Here is an 18,806-nt window from a genome sequence, read left to right as displayed (position 1 = left end):
TACTTTCTTTCTTTCCTTTTACAAATGGAGTATTCAAACACCATGTTCTGGAGGCTGGAATACTTTTTTCTCTGTTTTGCGGTGCTTGGGTTATTCGCGGCCCCCATCAGCTGTGCCGAGAAGCGGACCGGTATTGTTTACACACGAGACCAGCCGATGAGACTCTCCTCCAGCTTCTTCCTATAGGCGTCCTTGCTCTCCTTCAGACTGCGTTTCAGTTCCTTCTGTACTCTTCTGTATGAACACGGCAAGTCCCCCTCCTTTCTTCTTACCGGCCGCGGTGGTGTCTCGGTCCGCTCGTACAGTGCTGAAACCAGCGATCGTCACATTAGGAGAGTACAGAAGGAACTGAAACGCAGTCTGGAGGAGAGCAAGGACGCCTATAGGAAGAAGCTGGAGGAGAGACTGGAGAGGAACCAGACCAGGGATGTTTGGAGTGGGATGAGGACAACCACTGGCTTCCAGAAGAAAGGAATACACTCAGCCGATGGGAACGTGGACCAAGCTAATGGGTTGAACCAGTTTTTCAACAGGTTTGATTCTAGCTCCCCCTCCCCAAGCGGTCCCAATATTCCTCTGGAAAACAATGGGTCCCCTTCACACCTCCCAGAGCCCCTAACACCTCTGCCAACTTCTTTCCCCTCGCCCCTGCTGACACCCCACATCGATTCCAACATGTCACCCATACCCCCGACAGGACTATCCTTCATGTCTAGCCAGGTGAGGAGAGAGCTGGAGAGGCTCAACCAGAGAAAGGTTGCCGGACCGGACGGCATCAGCCCACGAGTGCTGAAGAACTTCTCCAGGCAGCTGTGTGGAATACTGCAGCACCTGTTCAACCAGAGCCTTCATCTTCAGAGGATCCCAGTGCTTTGGAAGACATCCTGCCTGGTCCCGGTGCCGAAGAAGACCCATCCTGTGGCACTGATTACAAGCCAATAGCACTGACCTCCCACATTATGAAGGTCATGGAGCGGCTGGTGCTAACACACCTCAGACCTCTGGTGAGCCCCTTTCAAGACCCTCTGCAGTTCAACCCAAGGTGGGGGTTGATGACGCAGTGATATACTTGCTATAGAGGGCTTACTCCTCCTTGGACAGACTAAACACCACAGTGCGGGTCATGTTCTTTGACTTCTCTTCTGCCTTCAACACCATCCAGCCAAGACTGCTGAGGACTAAGTTGGAGAACATGCAGATGAATGCTCCCCTTGTTTCTTGGATCGAGGACTACCTGACAGGTCGACCACAGTTTGTGAGACTGCGGAGCTGTGTGTCTGACCCCCCTGATGAGCCCAAAGAAATGTGCTGTCCCCCTTTCTGTTCACCACCTACACAGCTGACTTCCAGTACCACTCTGAGACATGTCACCTCCAGAAGTACTCGGATGACACAGTCATAGTCGGATGTGTGGAGAATGGACAAGAGGGTGAATACAGGGACCTTGTGGAGAGTTTTGTTAGGTGGAGCAGGGAGAAACTTCTGCAGCTCAACGTGACCAAGACGAAGGAGATGGTGGTGGATTTCAGTAAAAGCAAGTCCCCACCTTCCCTAGTTTGCATTAGTGGGAAAGATGTGGAAATAGTCCCATTTTACAGGTTCCTGGGTGTTCAGCTTGACAATAAACTGGAGTGGTCCACAAACACCGATGCTGTCTACAAGAAGGCCATGAGCAGACTCTATTTCCTCAGGAGAATCAGGTCCTTCAGTGTTTGCAGCAGGATGCTCCACATGTTCTAACAGTCTGTCATGGCTAGCACCACCTTCTTTGCTGTAGTGTGCTGGGGTGCAGGCATTAAAGCAAAGGATGCCAACAGACTTAACAAACTCATTAAAAAGGCAGGATCTGTTGTTGGCTCTAAACTTGCAAATTTGGACAAGGTGATGAAGGACAGGATGGTGTTGAAATTGCGGACAATCATGGACAATCCCTCCCACCCCCTCCATAACACAGTGGACAAACTGAGAAGCAGTTTCAGCAACAGACTCCTGCAGCCTCGCTGCCTGGATGGATTCCATCCTTTATGGATTGGACTTGCCCATCAGAGGAAGTCAAATCCATTCCTCGAGGGTTGAATTCAAGCCGGGATTTACATCCTACCAGGCAGAAAATGCTTTCACCAAGGTAAATGAAACCCCAGGTGAAAGGGTTTACCTGTAGGACAGAAAGTCTGGCTTGGATACGGCCCTCGATGCCCACACCTGCTCTAGATGGTATCTCATTAACATCTAGTCTCTCTGTAAGGAATCTAGGAGTAATTTTTGATCAGAATCTCTCCTTCATCTCACACATTAATTAGTCTCTAGATGTGCCTTTTTTCACCTGAGAAACATCGCAAAGATCAGGAAGCTACTAACGCGGCATGATGCTGAAAAGTTAGTCCATGCATTTGTTACTTCCTATTATAATTATTATAATTCTATTGTAATTCTTTATGATCAGGGTGTCCAAACACCTCTTTAAGAAGCCACCAGGTGATCCAAAATGCTGCAGCCAGAGTTCTGACAGGTATTGTCAAAAGAGATCACATTACTCCTATAATGGTGTCTCTTCATTGGCTGCCTGTCAAATTTAGAATCACTTTTAAAATCCTTCTTCTGACCTATAAGGTTCTCAGAGACCTACAGTAGCTCAGAGACCGAGCTAGTGACACCTTATCATCCAAATAGACCGCTTCGCTCTCAGAATGCTGGTCTACTTGTGGTCCCCAGAGTCTCTAGGAGTAGAATGGGGGGCCGAGCATTTAGCTACCAGGCCCCCCTGCTATGGAACCAGCTCCCTGTCCAGGTACGGGAGGCTGAGTCCATTGCTACTTTTAAGATTAGGCTTATAACCTACCTCTTTGAAAAAGCTTATTGTTACTAATTCTGTAGTTCCAGTTGCTATTATAGACAGACAAATTATCATACTTAGGGGGTCGTCTAATCATTAGGTTAACATCTTAGTCATGCTGCTATAGGCCAAGGCTGCCGGGGTCCAGAAACATGATCACCTGACAGGCCTCTGTCACCCCATTGGGAAATGGTCTCCTCTCCTCTCCTCTCCTCTCCTCTCCTCTCCTCTCTCTCCTCTCCTCTCCTCTCTCTCCTCTCCTCTCCTCTCCTCCTCCTCATGAAGTAGACTAGTAATGCTATTTCTTGTGTAGTTTTTCTACTTCCCCCTCTCCCCTTCTGTATTCATCTACACTTATCGCCACCTTCAGTATGCAACTCTGAAGGTGGCGATACCTGTAGATGAATACAGAAGGGGGGGGCAGAAAAACTACACAAGTAGACTACAGATGCTATTTCTTGTGAAGTTTTTCTACTTCTCCCCCCGCCCTTCTGTATTTACCTACAGGTATCGCCGCCTTCAGAGCTGCATACTGACCTCCGACCTCGCTGACCCACTCAACCTGACCCTACTGGCAGCCTACTTTACTAAATATAATGTATTTCTGTATGTACTCTGTGGACTATGTGTGCCTATTCTCTCCTCTACCTCTGCTCTGCTTTCGTCTCGTCTCGTCTCGTCTCGTCTCGTCTCGTCTCGTCTCGTCTCCTCCCTCTCCTCTCCTCTCCTCTCCTCTCCTCCTCCTCTCCTCTCCTCTCTCCTCTCCTCTCCTCTCCTCTCCTCTCCTCTCCTACCAATTCTCTCCTCTACCTGTCCTCCCCCCTTCTCCCCTCTCTCTATCTAGCCAGCCATCAGCAGGAGCATCCCCCTACATGAGCCTGGTCCTGCTCAAGGTTTCTTCCTGTTAAAGGGGAGTTTTTCCTTGCCACTGTTGCTTGTTTGGGGTTAGGCCCTGGTATTCTGTAAAGCTCCTAGAAACAATTGTGATTGTAAAAGACGCTATATAAATAAAGATTGATTGAATGATTGATTGATTGATTGATTGAAGATGGACAGATCAAGAATGAGTCCATCATTGTGACAGTACGTGTAAAATGTGTCTGAGACTAAGATAGTTTAGACTTTTCCAGAGGAAGGACAGTGGATTTATTGCTAGAAGGATGCAGTGGGTGGAGCTATCAAGCAGGAGGTCTAGACCAGGGTGCCCAACACGTTGATCGTAATCTACCAGTCGATCTCAGCCTATCATCCATTTAGTCACTTGACTGATCTACAGGGCAGCCAGTCAGATGACATGTGAATTTTTTTTAACACTTGGGTCACTGTGCATGTGCAAACAACGGCTCTAGGTGCAGCAAAGCTAACAAGCTATTGAGCTATTCAGCTTGTTAGCGTTAATTCATTTTTTTCATCTCTTAAACTTAAAAAAGGGTATTAAAATGAGTGGGGAAGAATAAATCTTTGATACAGAATGGGAGCAGGACTTTTTTTCCCCACAATTATGTTTTCAAAGTGCGTTTGCCTCATCTGCCAGTCTCCTGTGGAAAACGAGCTGAGAAAGAGAAAGGGGAAGGAACTAAAGCCCCAGTTGTTGGGACATTCCAGACTACACATCCATGGTTGACCCGATTCAGTGCAAGTCATCAGAGTGAACTCAGTAATGCTAAAAAAAATATGCATAGTTAATTTTGTTGTCGGATTGATTATTTTGACTTGGTAATCTGGCATGCTGAAAAACATGACCACCCTTGGTCTAGAGGAAGTTGTACGATTCTAACAACCAAAACCACAGCTGCCATAGGGGCAATTTAGAGGATGGATTGATGAGGAGGCCAGAGGTGGAGCTCCTGGTGGGGTTGGTGCAGAGAAAACCACCTTCTTCACTGTGAAGGAGGCCAGCAATCATCTGCATCAACCTTTGATTTTTGCAGTCAGTATTTATAGCTACATTGTTTAGCATTGTGTTGTTGCCTATATATTTGGTGGTAGCGTAATTTGCCATGTCTTTTGGTTCCATCACAGTTGAGATGTTTGTGCATTCATGCTTTTATTTTGAAGTGAGGGATTATTTTATGCAGTTCCACTTTTCCTCCATGTTTATGCATGCATCACTCATACAGTAAAGTAGTAGATGTCGTCATGGCTACCGTTTGCTGACTGCAGGTCTCAGGTCACAATCCACCATTTCCTGCTTTGCTACGTGTCACAACAGTTTATTTTCTCCAATAGAACAGATGTTATTTTATCACAAATAGTGTGGCGGTGCAGTGAAATGCCAACGTTTGCATTGCAGTCGTGCACGTTTCCACACAACTAACATCAATCCAGCACGAACCCTTTTCTCGTGCAAATGCTAATAAATGCCGCGATAGCGCCACGCCAGGATCCTTTTCACTGGTTCAGCTTCGACGCCGGTCTCTCCCGGCTGCTGTCAACCTCATGCCACCTCTGTTTTCGGCGGTTTATCTTGGACAGGTCCTTGTCAAACACTTCCCCAGAGCGGAGCGCTGACACCAAGTCATCAAAGTCACCGCCCTCCTCTTCTTCATTTGGCCTTCTCATCTTCTGTTCCCGCTCTCTCTTCATCTGCAGAGGAAGATGGAGATTATGGAAGAAGAGCTCCTCTGACACGGTCTGATCTTTAACATGCGAGGCATGTGGAAAACATTGCTCTAAACCTGTGCCTCCATCAGTGCTCGCTTCTCCTCTTCTTCCTTACGCCTCAGCATGTCATCGTTGTCTTGTTTGGCATCTGCAAACGCTGTCAGGAAAGTGTCGAAGATCCCGAAGAACACGTCGGGCTGCAGGTTGGACTGGTCCTCTCCAAAGTGTCCCAGGGCTTTTCTGAACTTCAACACAACACACACCAGTTGCTTGAGTCCATCACATTCTTCCCAATGTAATTCTCATTCATCAGTAAAAGACTTCCAACCCTGCTGTTATAATGGCATGATACAAAAAGGTGGTTTAGGTGCACGAGTGAATGTTAAAGTAAGCATGATGCAAGTGTTTCTGTGTTTCTGTGGCACCCAGCAGAGAGCAGCAGCAGGACGACTGAGGAGTGCTGGGGTTGTGGGGAGCTGAGGGGCGGCTACGGTCATTACCACATCTTTGGCCTCGCTGAGGGATTCCTCGACATCTGAGAAGCTGAAGGAGGCCACCGTCAAGAACTGACTGGCCACTGAGACAAACTTGTCCTCGGGACCCTGAGGGGCCTGAGCCCTCTGGTGGAGCAGCTCCTGCCAAGACCAAGCACATTCCACTCAATCACCTGAGGCTGTAGGTGCTTCAGAATCGTGGACAGGTGCTGAATTCGCTTACTGCCTCAACACACTTCAGGCCAGATTTCAGAGAGCCAATGTCTTTCTCCAACTCCGTCATGCTGGAAGCAACAAAAGGAAGGCAGGGTGTCAGCGGCGCCGTGCTCGCCACACCCAGGACCTGAACCCAGAAATGCACAAACACTTTCAGTCACTTACTTGACTTTTGCAGCTTCTGGGATGTTCTGCAGCTCCTGGCTGAAGGCCAGCACTGAGGGGAACTTCTCCTCCAGGACGGTGATGATGTAATGGAGCAGGGTGACGTTTCTGCAACCCAAAATAAGAGCATTTAAAACCCCAACACTGTTACGTGCGCATTACACAGGAAGTGAGACTGCCAGCAAAGCGTGCGTCCAGCCTAGCATTGTATCTAGCATGTGGAGGGTCTAAATGAGGCTAAAAGGGATTGCTGAGTCATTGCTTATGTGTGCTGGTGCTGTGCCAGAGGCTCTGGATGTTCTGTACTTGTCGATGCTGGACTTGGTGTCGGCGAGCTTGTTCAGACTGGACACTTTAAATCCAGAAGCATTTCCTCGTTGGCCTTTGTTCATGTAGTTGCCAAAGGCCAAGATGACCTCCAGGAGCTGCCTCAGGGCCCTGCTTTGGACCACCTCCTGGGATGCAAGACTCAGAGCTGAAAGCACATTTTTAAGCAGGACATGCACATTTGTTGCAACTCAAGATTTGAGGAGGGGAAATGAAGCAAGAAAGAAAATGGGATTCTTCTGCTCAACGTGAAAGTGAAACAGCCGTTTACGATGTCCAGAAATGTACCTTTAATTTTGGGCTTGGCCTCTGTCACTCTTTCAGCAAACTTCTTCTTGAAGCAGAGGGACTGTAATCTTTGTTGATAATGGTTGATGCTGCACACACACACACACACACACACACACACACACAACACACACACACACACACACACACACACACACGTAGTTCAAAGCTAGGACGTGAAGATATTCCCTCTACATTAACGGATTCTTACACGGTTAGGGCTGCGTTTACCTGCTCATGTCATAAAGGAAGCGATCAGCTTTTGCCATACGATCCAGTTCATGTTTGTGTTCTTCTAATAGTTCAATATCACTTTTCTCTGGAACAAACTTTAGGAGCTACACAGACACACAGAGGACAACAAATATGGAGTAATGCTTCTATGACTATATGTCCTCACATTAAATACTGGCCACCAGGACCTACAGCACACTCATTGGTATGAGGTCTGGTTCCTAAACCAGGTCAGCTGGCTCGCTCTGATATGACGGAGCAGCACCCAGACTCTGAGGTCCCTCAGGAGGTCAGCAATGACCCATGAAGGTCACGCTCACAACAGTGCTCTTAAGTCACCAAACTCACTTCCTGTCTATGGCTTTGAAAATGTGACAGGTCTTTTGAAAGAAGCTGAGCATCCTAGTTTTGTTCTGATGTTCTGCACTACTGTGGCAGGTGGACTGTGACAGCCTGCTGGAACCTCATGGACAGAGGAGAGAGTGCCACCTCCTGATATATCCTTGTGCTTATCGTCTTTTTGGAATAATGGTGTAAATGCTGCGGCTTCAAATGAAGGACGGAGAAGAGGCATCTAAAGAGAATCAACTGAAACAAAGTGTCAACCATGACTCGGCAAAAAAAAACAACTGATATTTTGCCATAAACTAAATCATAACGAGGGAAAAAATGAGTATCATGAAGCACAACAGTTGGCTTATATAGTACTGCTGCTTTTTTTTTTATACTGTGTGTGTGTGTGTGTGTGTGTGTGTGTGTGTGTGTGTGTGCGCTACCTGCTCTAGCATGTCTTTAGGGAGGTCTTCCTGTTCATCCATGGACAAGATGGCATGACGGATGTCCTCATTTGTCATTTTAAGTCTAAAAAATACAATAATATAATAATTACATTTCTAATAGAATTAATACAATTTCAATAATAAGATAAATAAGCCACACACACCCCTACACACACACTAACCGTGAGAGTAGAATATTACAGTTCTGTGCTCGCCGGCCATCAATTACTGAAAGTTCTTTGACCTTCTTGGAAAAAGTGAAGTCATCTTCAGCGCTCCTCTGTAAAACCGTGTAAAATTTGTCAGGATTGCATCACAATTTTGTTATATCACTGTTGCTCATATTGTATCATGAGGAAAATACAAGGTTTTAGAGGTTTTACAGCATGAAAACCAGCTTTTAATCCAGTTTCTATTTGAAAACTAGAGGAGCTCTTCTGAAAACTCTAGTTCTGCTAGAAACTGGAGGATAACTGCTGTGATTGAGTGATGTTACCTGAGGTTTCTGGTAGGCTGAGAAGGTCTTCTGAAAATCTTCCAGATCCAAGACTTTGAATACCTTCAGATCATCCACCTCTCTCCATATTGTGGCTGCGATCTGGTTCTGACACCAACAGAAAGGTCCCCAATTAAAACCCGTGATGACAGAATCGATGGCCAGAAGAAGGACGGCAGGAGCTTTAGTGAGTTCCCTGTCCAGGTACGGGAGGCTGACTCCATCGCTACTTTTAAGATTAGGCTTATAACCTACCTCTTTGAAAAAGCTTATTGTTACTAATTCTGTAGTTCCAGTTACTATTATAAACAGACAAATTATCATAAGTAGGGGGTCGTCTAATCATTAGGTTAACATTTTAGCTATGCTGTTATAGGCCAAGGCTGTCGGGGTCCAGAAACATGATCACCTGACAGGCCTCTGTCACCCCCCCACTGGGTCATGGTTTCCTCTCCTCTCCTCTCCTCTCCTCTCCTCTCCTCTCCTCTCCTCTCCTCCTCTCCTCTCCTCCTCCTCATCAAGCAGACTAGTTATGCTGATTCTTGTGTAGTTTTTCTGCTTCCCCCCCCTTCTGTATTCATTTACAGGTATCGTCACCTTCGGAGCTGCATGAAAGTTGACCTCCGGCCCCGCTGACCCGCTGTATAAATAGTGTATTTTTGTATGTGTTTCTGTGCTCTGTGCCCGTCCTCTCCTCTCCTCTCCTCCTCCTCTCCTCTCCTCTCCTCTCCTCTCCTCTCCTCCTCTCCTCTCCTCCTCTCCTCTCCTCTCTCTCTACCCAGCCGGCCATCAGCAGGAGGGTCCCCCTACATGAGCCTGGTCCTGCTTCTTGTTAAAGGGGAGTTTTTCCTTGCCACTGTTGCTTGTCTGGGGTCAGGCCCTGAGATTCTGGAAAGTGCCTTGAAACATATTTTGATTGTAAAAGACGCTATATAAATAAAGATTGATTTGATTTTGATTTGAGTTGGGGGGGGGCTGAATGAGAGGTTGCCATGACAGCAGTAGAGGGATGTGGGGAGTGGACAATATAAAACAGCTCAACCCAACAGCCACACTTAAAATTGTGTAGGAAATGAGTAGAAGGAGTAAAAGTGCACTATAATCAACCTTCTAGTGTGTGGGACTGTCTGTGATTATGTAAATCACAGATTTAACTTCATTCAGAGATGAAAGGTCACAACATCAGTAATTAGACTTTACTTCTGGAAGTTTGCTCCAGTTGAAGGACTTCAATGGGTTTGATGGTCGGGGAATATTCTTCCTCTTTGCTACTCCTACTGGAGCTCCTGGAGGTGGTGGTGGTGGTGGAGCAAAGGGGCACCTGGCAACTGGCGGGCCCCCTGGAGGTGGAGGCGGTGCAGGAGGAGCAGGAGGAGGAGGAGGAACAGTTGGGACTAATGCAGCAGATGTCAGAGGAGGTCCTCCTGGAACAGAGGACGTCTAATAAAAAAAGCATAGTCATTCAGATGATGCGGACTGATAAGAGAAGACAGTTGAGGAAAAACTCACAATTTGCTGGAGTTGAGCCGCCAGTTGTGCCAGATGTATTTTCGCCTGTTTGTGGTCATTACACTCTCTCTCCAGTCGCTCTTTCATCTTGTTCAACATGACCATCATGTCCTCCTTTTCCGTGTTCTTGGCCTCACATTCCCGCTCTCTCTTTTCATAGCGTTGCTGCAAGTTCTGATGTTCTGGAAGGAACAGAAGATTTCCAGGGTTACCCTGCTCAACTAGCCTCGAATCACTCACATCCGACAATGTCGTTGGAAAGTTTTTATTGGCTTTCAGACACTAGCAGAACAAAATGGTTCTGTTCAGTGAGAAACTAGCAAAACAGTAAATTCTCAAGTCTTTTTTGGAGATAAATGTTTTTTTTTCAAATATTTTCTAAAAAAGCGGTCTCTCCGCACATTAGAGGTGAAATTTTATTTTATATTTTTTGAAGGTAGTCGGTAGTGATCTGCTGGATGTAACCCAACCGGGTCAAAACACTAGGTCGCCACTAGGGGGCGTTCCAGCACTGAATTTTAACGTTCGGGTCAGTGGCCTTGCCGGGCCTATTTCCGGGGCTCGAAGAGAGAAATTACCTTTCCTCATTTTATCGGCGTGTTCTTTCCACTTCTTGACCTCCTCCTCCTTTATGAGCCTACAGGAAGATGAAAACAGCTCAAAGCTTTGTTTACACACCCCATTTCCCCCATAATTCTGAGATTAAAAGAATCTTCCAGAGTTTCATCATGTCCGTTGAGCCAGAGCGTGTGAATAAAATTAATAGCCAGCTGTACAGGAACATTTGTGATTTGAACAAATAAGACAATCAACCAAATGAAATGTGTACAGAAAGAGGGTTTCTGGCTCCTGGGTCCTCTGCTGAAATGCTCTTTTTGTGGTCTAATGTCCAAAAGATGCTGCAACAAAAGAACTCTCTTCAAGTTATTGTTAATCCGGAGATATCCTCAAACCGCTCAAGCATGGCTGGTGTTTTTTGGTGAGTCAAATGTGTCAAAGCAAATGATTTTTCAAACTCACATGGAGATGATATTCTTAACATTAAAGTCTTCCAGCGGGGCCACATCAGGGTTTTCACCTCTGTCTGTCTGCAGAACCAGCTGCTGAATGATCCGGTCCAACAGCAGCCAGTAGTGCAGCACAGCACCGCTCTGTTTATCTGTACAGGTACACACATCTGCGTCAGCTACAGCATGAAGGCCAAGTACAGGCGGGTAGGGGACCAGTAAAGATGCGCTTACAGGGCATCAAGAGGCAGTGCTGCAGGGTCGACAGCAGGTGAGGGTATGCTTCAGTGTGGATCAGGTTCTTCTTGATCTGCTCAAACATTAGGCTGGCACTCTTGGTCTCGACATGGACCTGAAGGAACGCAATTGAAGGGAGTCCACATCGGCTCTGAAATGTGTTACCCTGAATACCGGATGAAGGAGGATGAAGCCATTAATGAGACTCACAACATCAAAGCGTTTGGACATGAGAAGCTCATCTTCATTCCTCAACATCTCAAAGAAGTTCAGATGCCTGCAAACACATCCAACAAGCGCCGATTAGTCACTGCTGCAGACAGGTCTGACCCTCCTGCAGCACCAATGGGCGAAGCTCCATTTCTGCAGCACATTAATAGCAGTTTCTATATTTACCTGTCCAGGGTGGCGTTTTCATGTGCGTGCAGTTTGTCAATAATCGGCTGGATGCCCAACATCAGAAACTCATAACGTAAATGGATCCGGAATTCCAGACTGGTCTGAAAACACATGGAATCCATGGAAACCATCATCATGGGTTATTTACGGTGTCCCAATCAAAGACGTAAATCCCGTCACACATGTATTTTCCTGTGTAAAAACGCTGTTGCTGACCGGAAAAAGTCCAAAACAGGATTCTGGTCAATTCTAGAGCCACACCCACCACACCAATGGAGTCCTTTGTACCTTTGTTTGATTAAAATTACATTTATCCCAACAAAAAAAGTTATGAATGCGGGATTTTGAGCCCGAGTCATTGTGAGCAATTGGTTGCGATTACATAGGAAAACTAGCTGATCTGGTGACAAAGACCTGGACCAGAACTCTAAGGTCAGGTCGTTACTTTTTGGACGCTCTGGACAATAGTGGGAAAAGTGTTTGGACATGTCCCAAAAGCTAGAATATTAATAAACTGGTGTATCAACATAAAGGGAGAGAAATATCAACAGACTAGAACACAGCAAACATGCTTGACCCAACCAATCAACCAACCAAAACTCAGAGTAGTCACTCACATTAAGGACAATGAAAGGTGAACTCCACTTTGCAAACACAAGACGGGTTGAAACAATTAGCTGATTTTCTGCTGCGTCATCGTTTGATAAATGACGATGGGTGATGACAGCAGTTAACTCAAATTCCTGGTATCTCCGTTAGTTAACGAGCGTCTCTGTTTGCTTGTCATTTACCTGGATGCCACCTTGTTTCTCTGCTCTGGTCAAACATGGAGGAGGGGGCGGGGCTTGTAATTAAAGCCCGGTAGATCAAACTGGAGAGCCATTCCTTTACTCTGACTTGATTACTCAACTGTCATCGGTCACCGCTAACACCACACTTGGTAAACTTTCAGTGTGTATTTGTGTGTGTGGTTGTGTGAATAGAGCTCTTTTCCCAGAGAAGGTGTAAAAGCTAGCAACCTGGTTTACAGCCCAATCTGATTATATGACCAGAGGCAAAGCTCTTTTCACAGGTGAGACTATGGTCCAACCCTCACCTCAGAGGTGACTGGAATAAAAGTGAGGAGCTGAACTCACGAACAAATGAAAAGATCAAGTTCAACTCAAGCAAAACATTTTTTACATTCTGATGAGAATCTGACTGCCAGCAAAAACGGACGTGACATTTGTTCTCAAGCAGACTGGATGTGGAGCTAGGTCTTTACCTCCCCTGCTCCTTTACTGAGCACAGCATTGATGAAGGACATTATGGCTGTCTTTAAGCTGACTTCATTTCTGTAGTGTCCCGTCAATCGATCCAGGTCCGTCAGGAGGCTCTGAAACAGATGAGATGGTACTGCACGCTTTCAGACATTTGTTTTTCACTATCTTCTGTAGGTTCTATAAGAGCTTTAGGCAGAACCTTGAGGATGTCCTTCCACATCTTTCTTTCTTTCTTCTTTCTTTCTTCTTTCTTTCTTTCTTTCTTCTTTCTTTCTTTTTTCTTTCTTTCTTTCTTTCTTTCTTTCTTTCTTTTTGGACTCCTGAAGCATGAGTTTTTTAATTTAATTTCAGAATCACGGTGTTTTTGTCTCTGTTGAGAGGGACTTTTATTTTGATAGTTTTGTAGATTTCCTCCCCTCGGTCAGGAGGAATCTTTCCTTGAAGCATCTGCAGCCTGTTTATGTCCTCACTTTGTCCAGAGGTGAACACAGTTGGCTGCAGTCTGTCAGACACACCTCTGGGCTACGTTTGGTGGACAGGCTGTCATAGACACCCTCATCATGTCCCCAACACAAGAAAAAGAACCAACATGTCAGTTCATCTCATCCTCAAACGTCAGCATTAGATTATGGGCGACGATAATACCCCCAATATAAATTGTTCTTCTGGAAATGCTCAGTACAATTTTAGGCGCTCCAGAAAGGGAACTGATCTGTGTATGTTCCAGGACTGTAAGTGTGTGTCCACATACCTGAAAACGGGTTCTCTCTGCAGCAAACCTCTGGTAGTGCAGCAGGGCCTCCAGCACCTTCCTGTGTCCTCCGGGCACCAAGCACACTGCCCCCAGGATCTCCAGCACAGCGATCTGGCAGGAGAAAGTCCTCATCTCTCATAAACCTCAACTAAACACGCAAAAGGAATGATCCAAACCAGAACCAGAAATGGTCATTTCCATTGTATTTTATTTTGAAAAGACCATTGTTTGCCCTCCGGGGGTACCTTGGTTTTAATGTTCTCTGTGCCAAGACTCTGAGCGATAATGTTGATGCCCTCACAGTGACCCAGGACATGGGCCCGGCCCTGAGAGTTGTTCATCAGCGCTTTGATGCAGCCGATCAACGAGGTGTGAAGCTGAGACTCTGTGCTGACGTAGTCCATTGAGTTCAGAAAATTCAGGATGCAAGAGAGACCATCCAAGTCGATGAATCGTGTCACAAACCTGGAAAATGAGTGAGTAAACAAGTGAGCTTCCATTTTCAGAAAAATGTATCTTTTGCAGGTACGTGTGTCGATGTTTAAGGCAGAAGTGAACTGAGGAAATAGTTTTATCAATGGACAAACCGCAACAGACAAGGAATTGACATCCAAATCAACCTGCGCACACTTTTATGGGGACTGGGTTGGTCGATGATTAGAAGCTAAACTAACCGCAGAGCATTTGTGGCTTTGAGTTTACTCAAATCCTTCTGACTCTCCCTGTAATCCAGAATAAACAGAGCAGCAGATTTCTTCTTCTTTGTTTCTCACTATGGTGGAAACGGTCCTGAAGAGCGTTGGCTGCAGGTTTGGGGGTCCTTGTTGTGTCTCCGGGGTGATGATGACTAGCGTTACTCCGGGCTCCCACCGCTTTCTGTTCCCAGGCTGATGGGGCTGTGGGCTGGTGTGCAGTTTCTAACTAAAATATGGCGGCTGATGCGGATGCATGATAGTTCTGAATAGCATTTTTAGTTTGTAATAGTTCTGGCATGCGCGTGGAGGTCTGTGCCTCCCTCCAACCTCCCACCTGCCCCCTAGAAGATGCTGTAGGCAGTAGAGATTTGCTGCTAGGTATTAATGGGGAACATGCCAGTTTGGGTGTTCTCTGGTGAAGGCCCATCAGTGGTGCCAGGCTGAGAGCATGTTCCTCTTACCACCCTCCTGGATTCTGTTTCTGAGATTCTGTTTCTGGCTCAATCGTGCACATGATTAGCCTGTTGGAAGTCGCTTGTTGTGCTCCTTTAGTGTTTCTCCTGTTTCTTCATTCCTGTTTCTTCTTGCACAAAAGAGCAAACTGCAGTCCTGTTGCTGAGTGGGTGCACCCCCTCTTGCACCAGGATGGTGCGACTGCATTACGTTAGAGAATGGCCTTGATCTGTCCCACAGGGTGGAGGAATTTAGAAGATGTTTTTGGGATTTAACACACCTGCTTTTTTCCTTGTTCCCTGCAGCAGAGAAAGCCTTCAGCAACCAGACCCTGATGCTCATTCCATTGGGGAGGTGGTTTCTCAAACATTGGTGTTGAGGCCACCAATGTCTGCTCTTGCTCCTGTCATTCCCAGTGTAGTGTAGATTGACCATTATACTCTGGAGGACCTCTGGATAGTGAGGCTGGATCCCCATCAGGGAGGTGGTCGGGCCCTGGGAGACACTGGTTGAAGAGCACCAAATCCCAATGGCCTTTCACAAGTGTCCTTCCTGAAAGCTGCATGGTGAGTGGGGGCACAACAGTGACATTGAAGGCTGGCTTGCGTAGGGTCTAAGGACCGAGAGGTAAAGTACAGGGCATATGTGTGTCCTCGCACTGGGGAGTTTAGTAGACATTATGGTGGCCAGGAGTGCAACAACAGGTCCAGGAGTTTGTGCTTGTCCTGTCCTACTTGTGCTCAGAGTAAGGTGTCCCATCAGCAGGGGTACTGGACAGACTGCTCCCCCCTCACGTCCTTGGTCAGACAGTCCTTTGATTACTGGATTACCTCTCGCTGGTGTCCGTACGGTAATCCTCACCATCAGTGATAAGCCTGCCTGCTATAGATATAACAGAGATGGGACTTTCGTTCAGGGATTCACCTCATTGGCTGTGTCCTCAGGGCTGTTTTCAACTCATCGACGATCATATGTCTCCCAATGTCTTCCTCATCGGGGGACAGCAGAGCTTTCCTCTAGAAAAAGAAGCATTGCTATTACATATCAGTAGGATGCTGCTTGTACTAAAGTAATTGCATCTTCAAACGTGTTGGGAATGTTTGTGCTTGAAAGGTAATAAATTGATGTGACTCACAGCAGACATACATCTGAGCTGGTCAATATAATAATCCGGCCAGCTGGTTGCTCCTTTAATCTCCTCAGCCTCCTGAAATATGAAACATGAGAGCAATAACAACCGTCTATTAGAGGCGCGTCGGCATTTGATTGCTTCTAGAGTCCATGTGCAAACGGGACAAATCAAAACTGCTTTCCTGGTACGCATCATTTGCCCCGAACCTGATCCTGTGGATGATCTTACCATTTTTTTGCTACAGTAGATTTGCCATTTTTTCTCCGCTGGCAGAGAAAACATGTTGGCTCGGTGCTCCTCGCTGAGGTCCAGCTCATCCTGGCACATGACACAGACAAGATTCAAGTAGACCGAGCAGAAGCCACCTGGGCGGTGGTTTGTGCCTCGTACTCACCACCAGCTCCGTGAACATGATGTCCAGCTCTTGGGGGGGGGCAGGGGGAGGGGGGGCTCCAGGGACACCACACTGTTAATGTTATCATGGCAGTGAGTGATCTCGGGTTGGTCGTTTCCTTGGAAGCAACAAGAGAACAGACCCAACAGGCCCCGCCCTCTGTGTTGCTTTTCCCGTGTAACCATGGCAACCCGACTCTGCTGCCAAAACACAGAGGAGGAATATTTTTACATTATGGTCTGCGTCGTGTTATGTCTCTGTCCTGAAATACAGTTCAACTATTTGCCCTAAAAATCTAAAGTTCTTTAATCTTTGTTGTACTGTCACACAGTACACACACACACACACACGGACGCAGTGAGAGATGGGGGTGGGGACAATTTTCTAGCTACACACCTTTACCTGGCTGTGATTGACAAGTTATAACTGGAGTTTTTGTTCTGCCAGGTGAGTCATGAGGTGTGGCTCCTGGCTCTCCTGTCATGCTGTTGATGAATGGAGGAATTTGATGAAGAATCTGATTGAGAGCCGGCAGGAAGGGGGGGGGCTCACAACTCCCTGCTGAGGGGATATCACTGAAAATGCTTCCTGCCTAAAAGGCTTAATAACACAGCAGGTGTAAAAGCAAAAGCAAGGGTTAGCTTAAAAACGCCCCTGTGGAGGTGGGGTTGCCCTGCCCCCACAGAGCAGACACCTGCCTTTCTTTGAACACACACTTCTACAGCCTATTGAAATACAATCCCTGTCTGGGACTGCAGATATCACGCTCAGGAAACAGAAGACAAGCAGTTGATGCGACTTTGTCTTCAAAATTACTCTGTGTCCTTGAGTCTCTTTCAATGTCAATGATTGCTGCAGGACTCCAGTAATGATTCCCCTGGTTCTGCCAGGACTGAATCAATGGGCCAACCATCAATGGCACAAATTGCTTCCCCTCCTACCCTTAAAGGTCAAAGGTCACCATCCATAGAGCGCACAGGGACAGTCAATGACTGCGGTCATCACACCCCTGAACAACAACCTTATTAGAAATGAACTATTTGATGTCATTTCAATGATATGTGGAGAGGAGAATGTGTTCAGAATCAGAATCAGAATCAGAATCAGATTTATTGCCATTGTTCATGTAATACACAGTATTACACAAGCTAGGAATTTGTCTTGGTGTGACGCTGCGACATTCAACATAAAGAAGACAACACTAGTGTTGGGGGAGGGGCTGGCACAAATGAAGAAGCCCCATAAGATCTAAATTTACAATTGCCACATTTTATTTTACATTTTACGAATGAAGTTTCCTCTCCATTTCAACACACAGGTGTCGAGCGCCGGCGTGCATGTGTCACCGCCAGGAGAGGGACTAATTACCTGACTAACGAGTGACGCTGGTTTGGGTGAATGCTAAAATAAACCACACAGTGTTGAGGCTAAAATGGGACACTTGTTTACTGGGACAGAGGATGAACCTGGTTAGCTGCTAGTTATTAGAGTTTCTTATTAGAATGATTTTAAAATGGTATTTTTAAGTTCTTTACATGCTTTCATGTCGTGTTACTACATCCATGCAGCAGGGATATAGGCCTACTTTCAGGTGGAGCAGGAGGATCGCTGGTGAAAACAGTTTTAAGATTTTATGTATGTTTTGGGGAAAGGATGAGCGGAGAGGGAAGAGTCAGGGGAACGCATCGGGGCAGCTTTCTTACCTGCGTGAGTGACTCCTATGTGATGCAGGGAGATGCCATCGGCAGTGTCTGCTGCACAGGTCGTTGCTCTTCTACACCTCTGATCCCGCAAGCTTCACTTCTTCGGTTAATCCAGAGGAAAGAGGGCAGGAGTTAAACTCCAAACAGTCACTTCTGAAGATGAGAACACACCAACTGATGAGGAATTCCCTCAGAAACTGTTCAGTGTGTCAGCTTCATCCATTCACTCCTCGCGGCTTTGCTCTGTAGCTATTATCTGAGATCATGGGTCAGTCCCTGTCCCCAGGGTGTGTGTGTGTGTGTGTATGTGTGTGTGTGCGCGTCAGAGAAACTGACAGGGTGAGAGTGTAGTTTTGGACTGTTCAAAACACACAAAACTGCATTCCTGATGGAGGCAGTCATGCTCATACCTCACCTAATTCATTGTGTGCGGGTGTGTGTGTGTGTGTGTGTTAGAGAGAGAGAGAGAGAGAGAGAATAAGTTAGACCAATTGCCTCTCCCTCATTAGCATAGACTCTGCAGCTGCCTGTGGTCACATGACCATTATGAAAGGTGGAGAATCAGATGGATGGATGGATGAATGGATGGATGAATGGATGGATGGATGGATGGATGGATGGATGGATGGATGGATGGATGGATGGATGGATGGATGGATGGATGGATGGCCATTTCCCAGTGGACTCATTTCTCAGGCTCACATCTGCTCAATGAGGGTCTCTGAGCTGGGCTGTCCTGTGGTTTGCCTTCAAACCAAAGTATGCCTGTTGACTGCTTGTTTTCCCCCTCTGGCTTTGACAGATTTCACCCTGTGTCCTTTTTGT

The 18,806-nt window shown here is 46.5% G+C and overlaps 1 protein-coding gene across 1 annotated transcript; it reads right to left on the bottom strand.

Moving 5' to 3' along the window:
- Positions 1–4,863: 4,863 nt before the first annotated feature.
- Positions 4,864–18,300, bottom strand: daam1a (dishevelled associated activator of morphogenesis 1a). The gene is given in 27 exon segments (XM_057058843.1): positions 4,864–5,419; positions 5,512–5,682; positions 5,938–6,072; positions 6,155–6,215; positions 6,313–6,420; positions 6,619–6,787; positions 6,928–7,016; positions 7,159–7,265; positions 7,938–8,022; positions 8,123–8,220; positions 8,437–8,544; positions 9,637–9,876; positions 9,946–10,127; positions 10,524–10,582; positions 10,966–11,104; positions 11,187–11,304; positions 11,400–11,466; positions 11,586–11,689; positions 12,853–12,963; positions 13,602–13,715; positions 13,850–14,069; positions 15,677–15,768; positions 15,888–15,959; positions 16,113–16,202; positions 16,279–16,316; positions 16,319–16,478; positions 17,982–18,300. Coding segments are annotated over 26 exon segments (3,117 nt in total). The 5' UTR covers positions 16,464–16,478; positions 17,982–18,300; the 3' UTR covers positions 4,864–5,224.
- Between the last annotated feature and the right edge of the window lie 506 nt (positions 18,301–18,806).

The sequence above is a fragment of the Takifugu flavidus genome, chromosome 16 (genome assembly GCF_003711565.1).
Source record: "Takifugu flavidus isolate HTHZ2018 chromosome 16, ASM371156v2, whole genome shotgun sequence".
In the NCBI taxonomy this organism is placed as follows: Eukaryota; Metazoa; Chordata; class Actinopteri; order Tetraodontiformes; family Tetraodontidae; genus Takifugu; species Takifugu flavidus.
The sequence above is the reverse complement of the archived record's forward strand: the minus strand, read 5'-3'. Positions and strand labels throughout refer to the sequence as shown.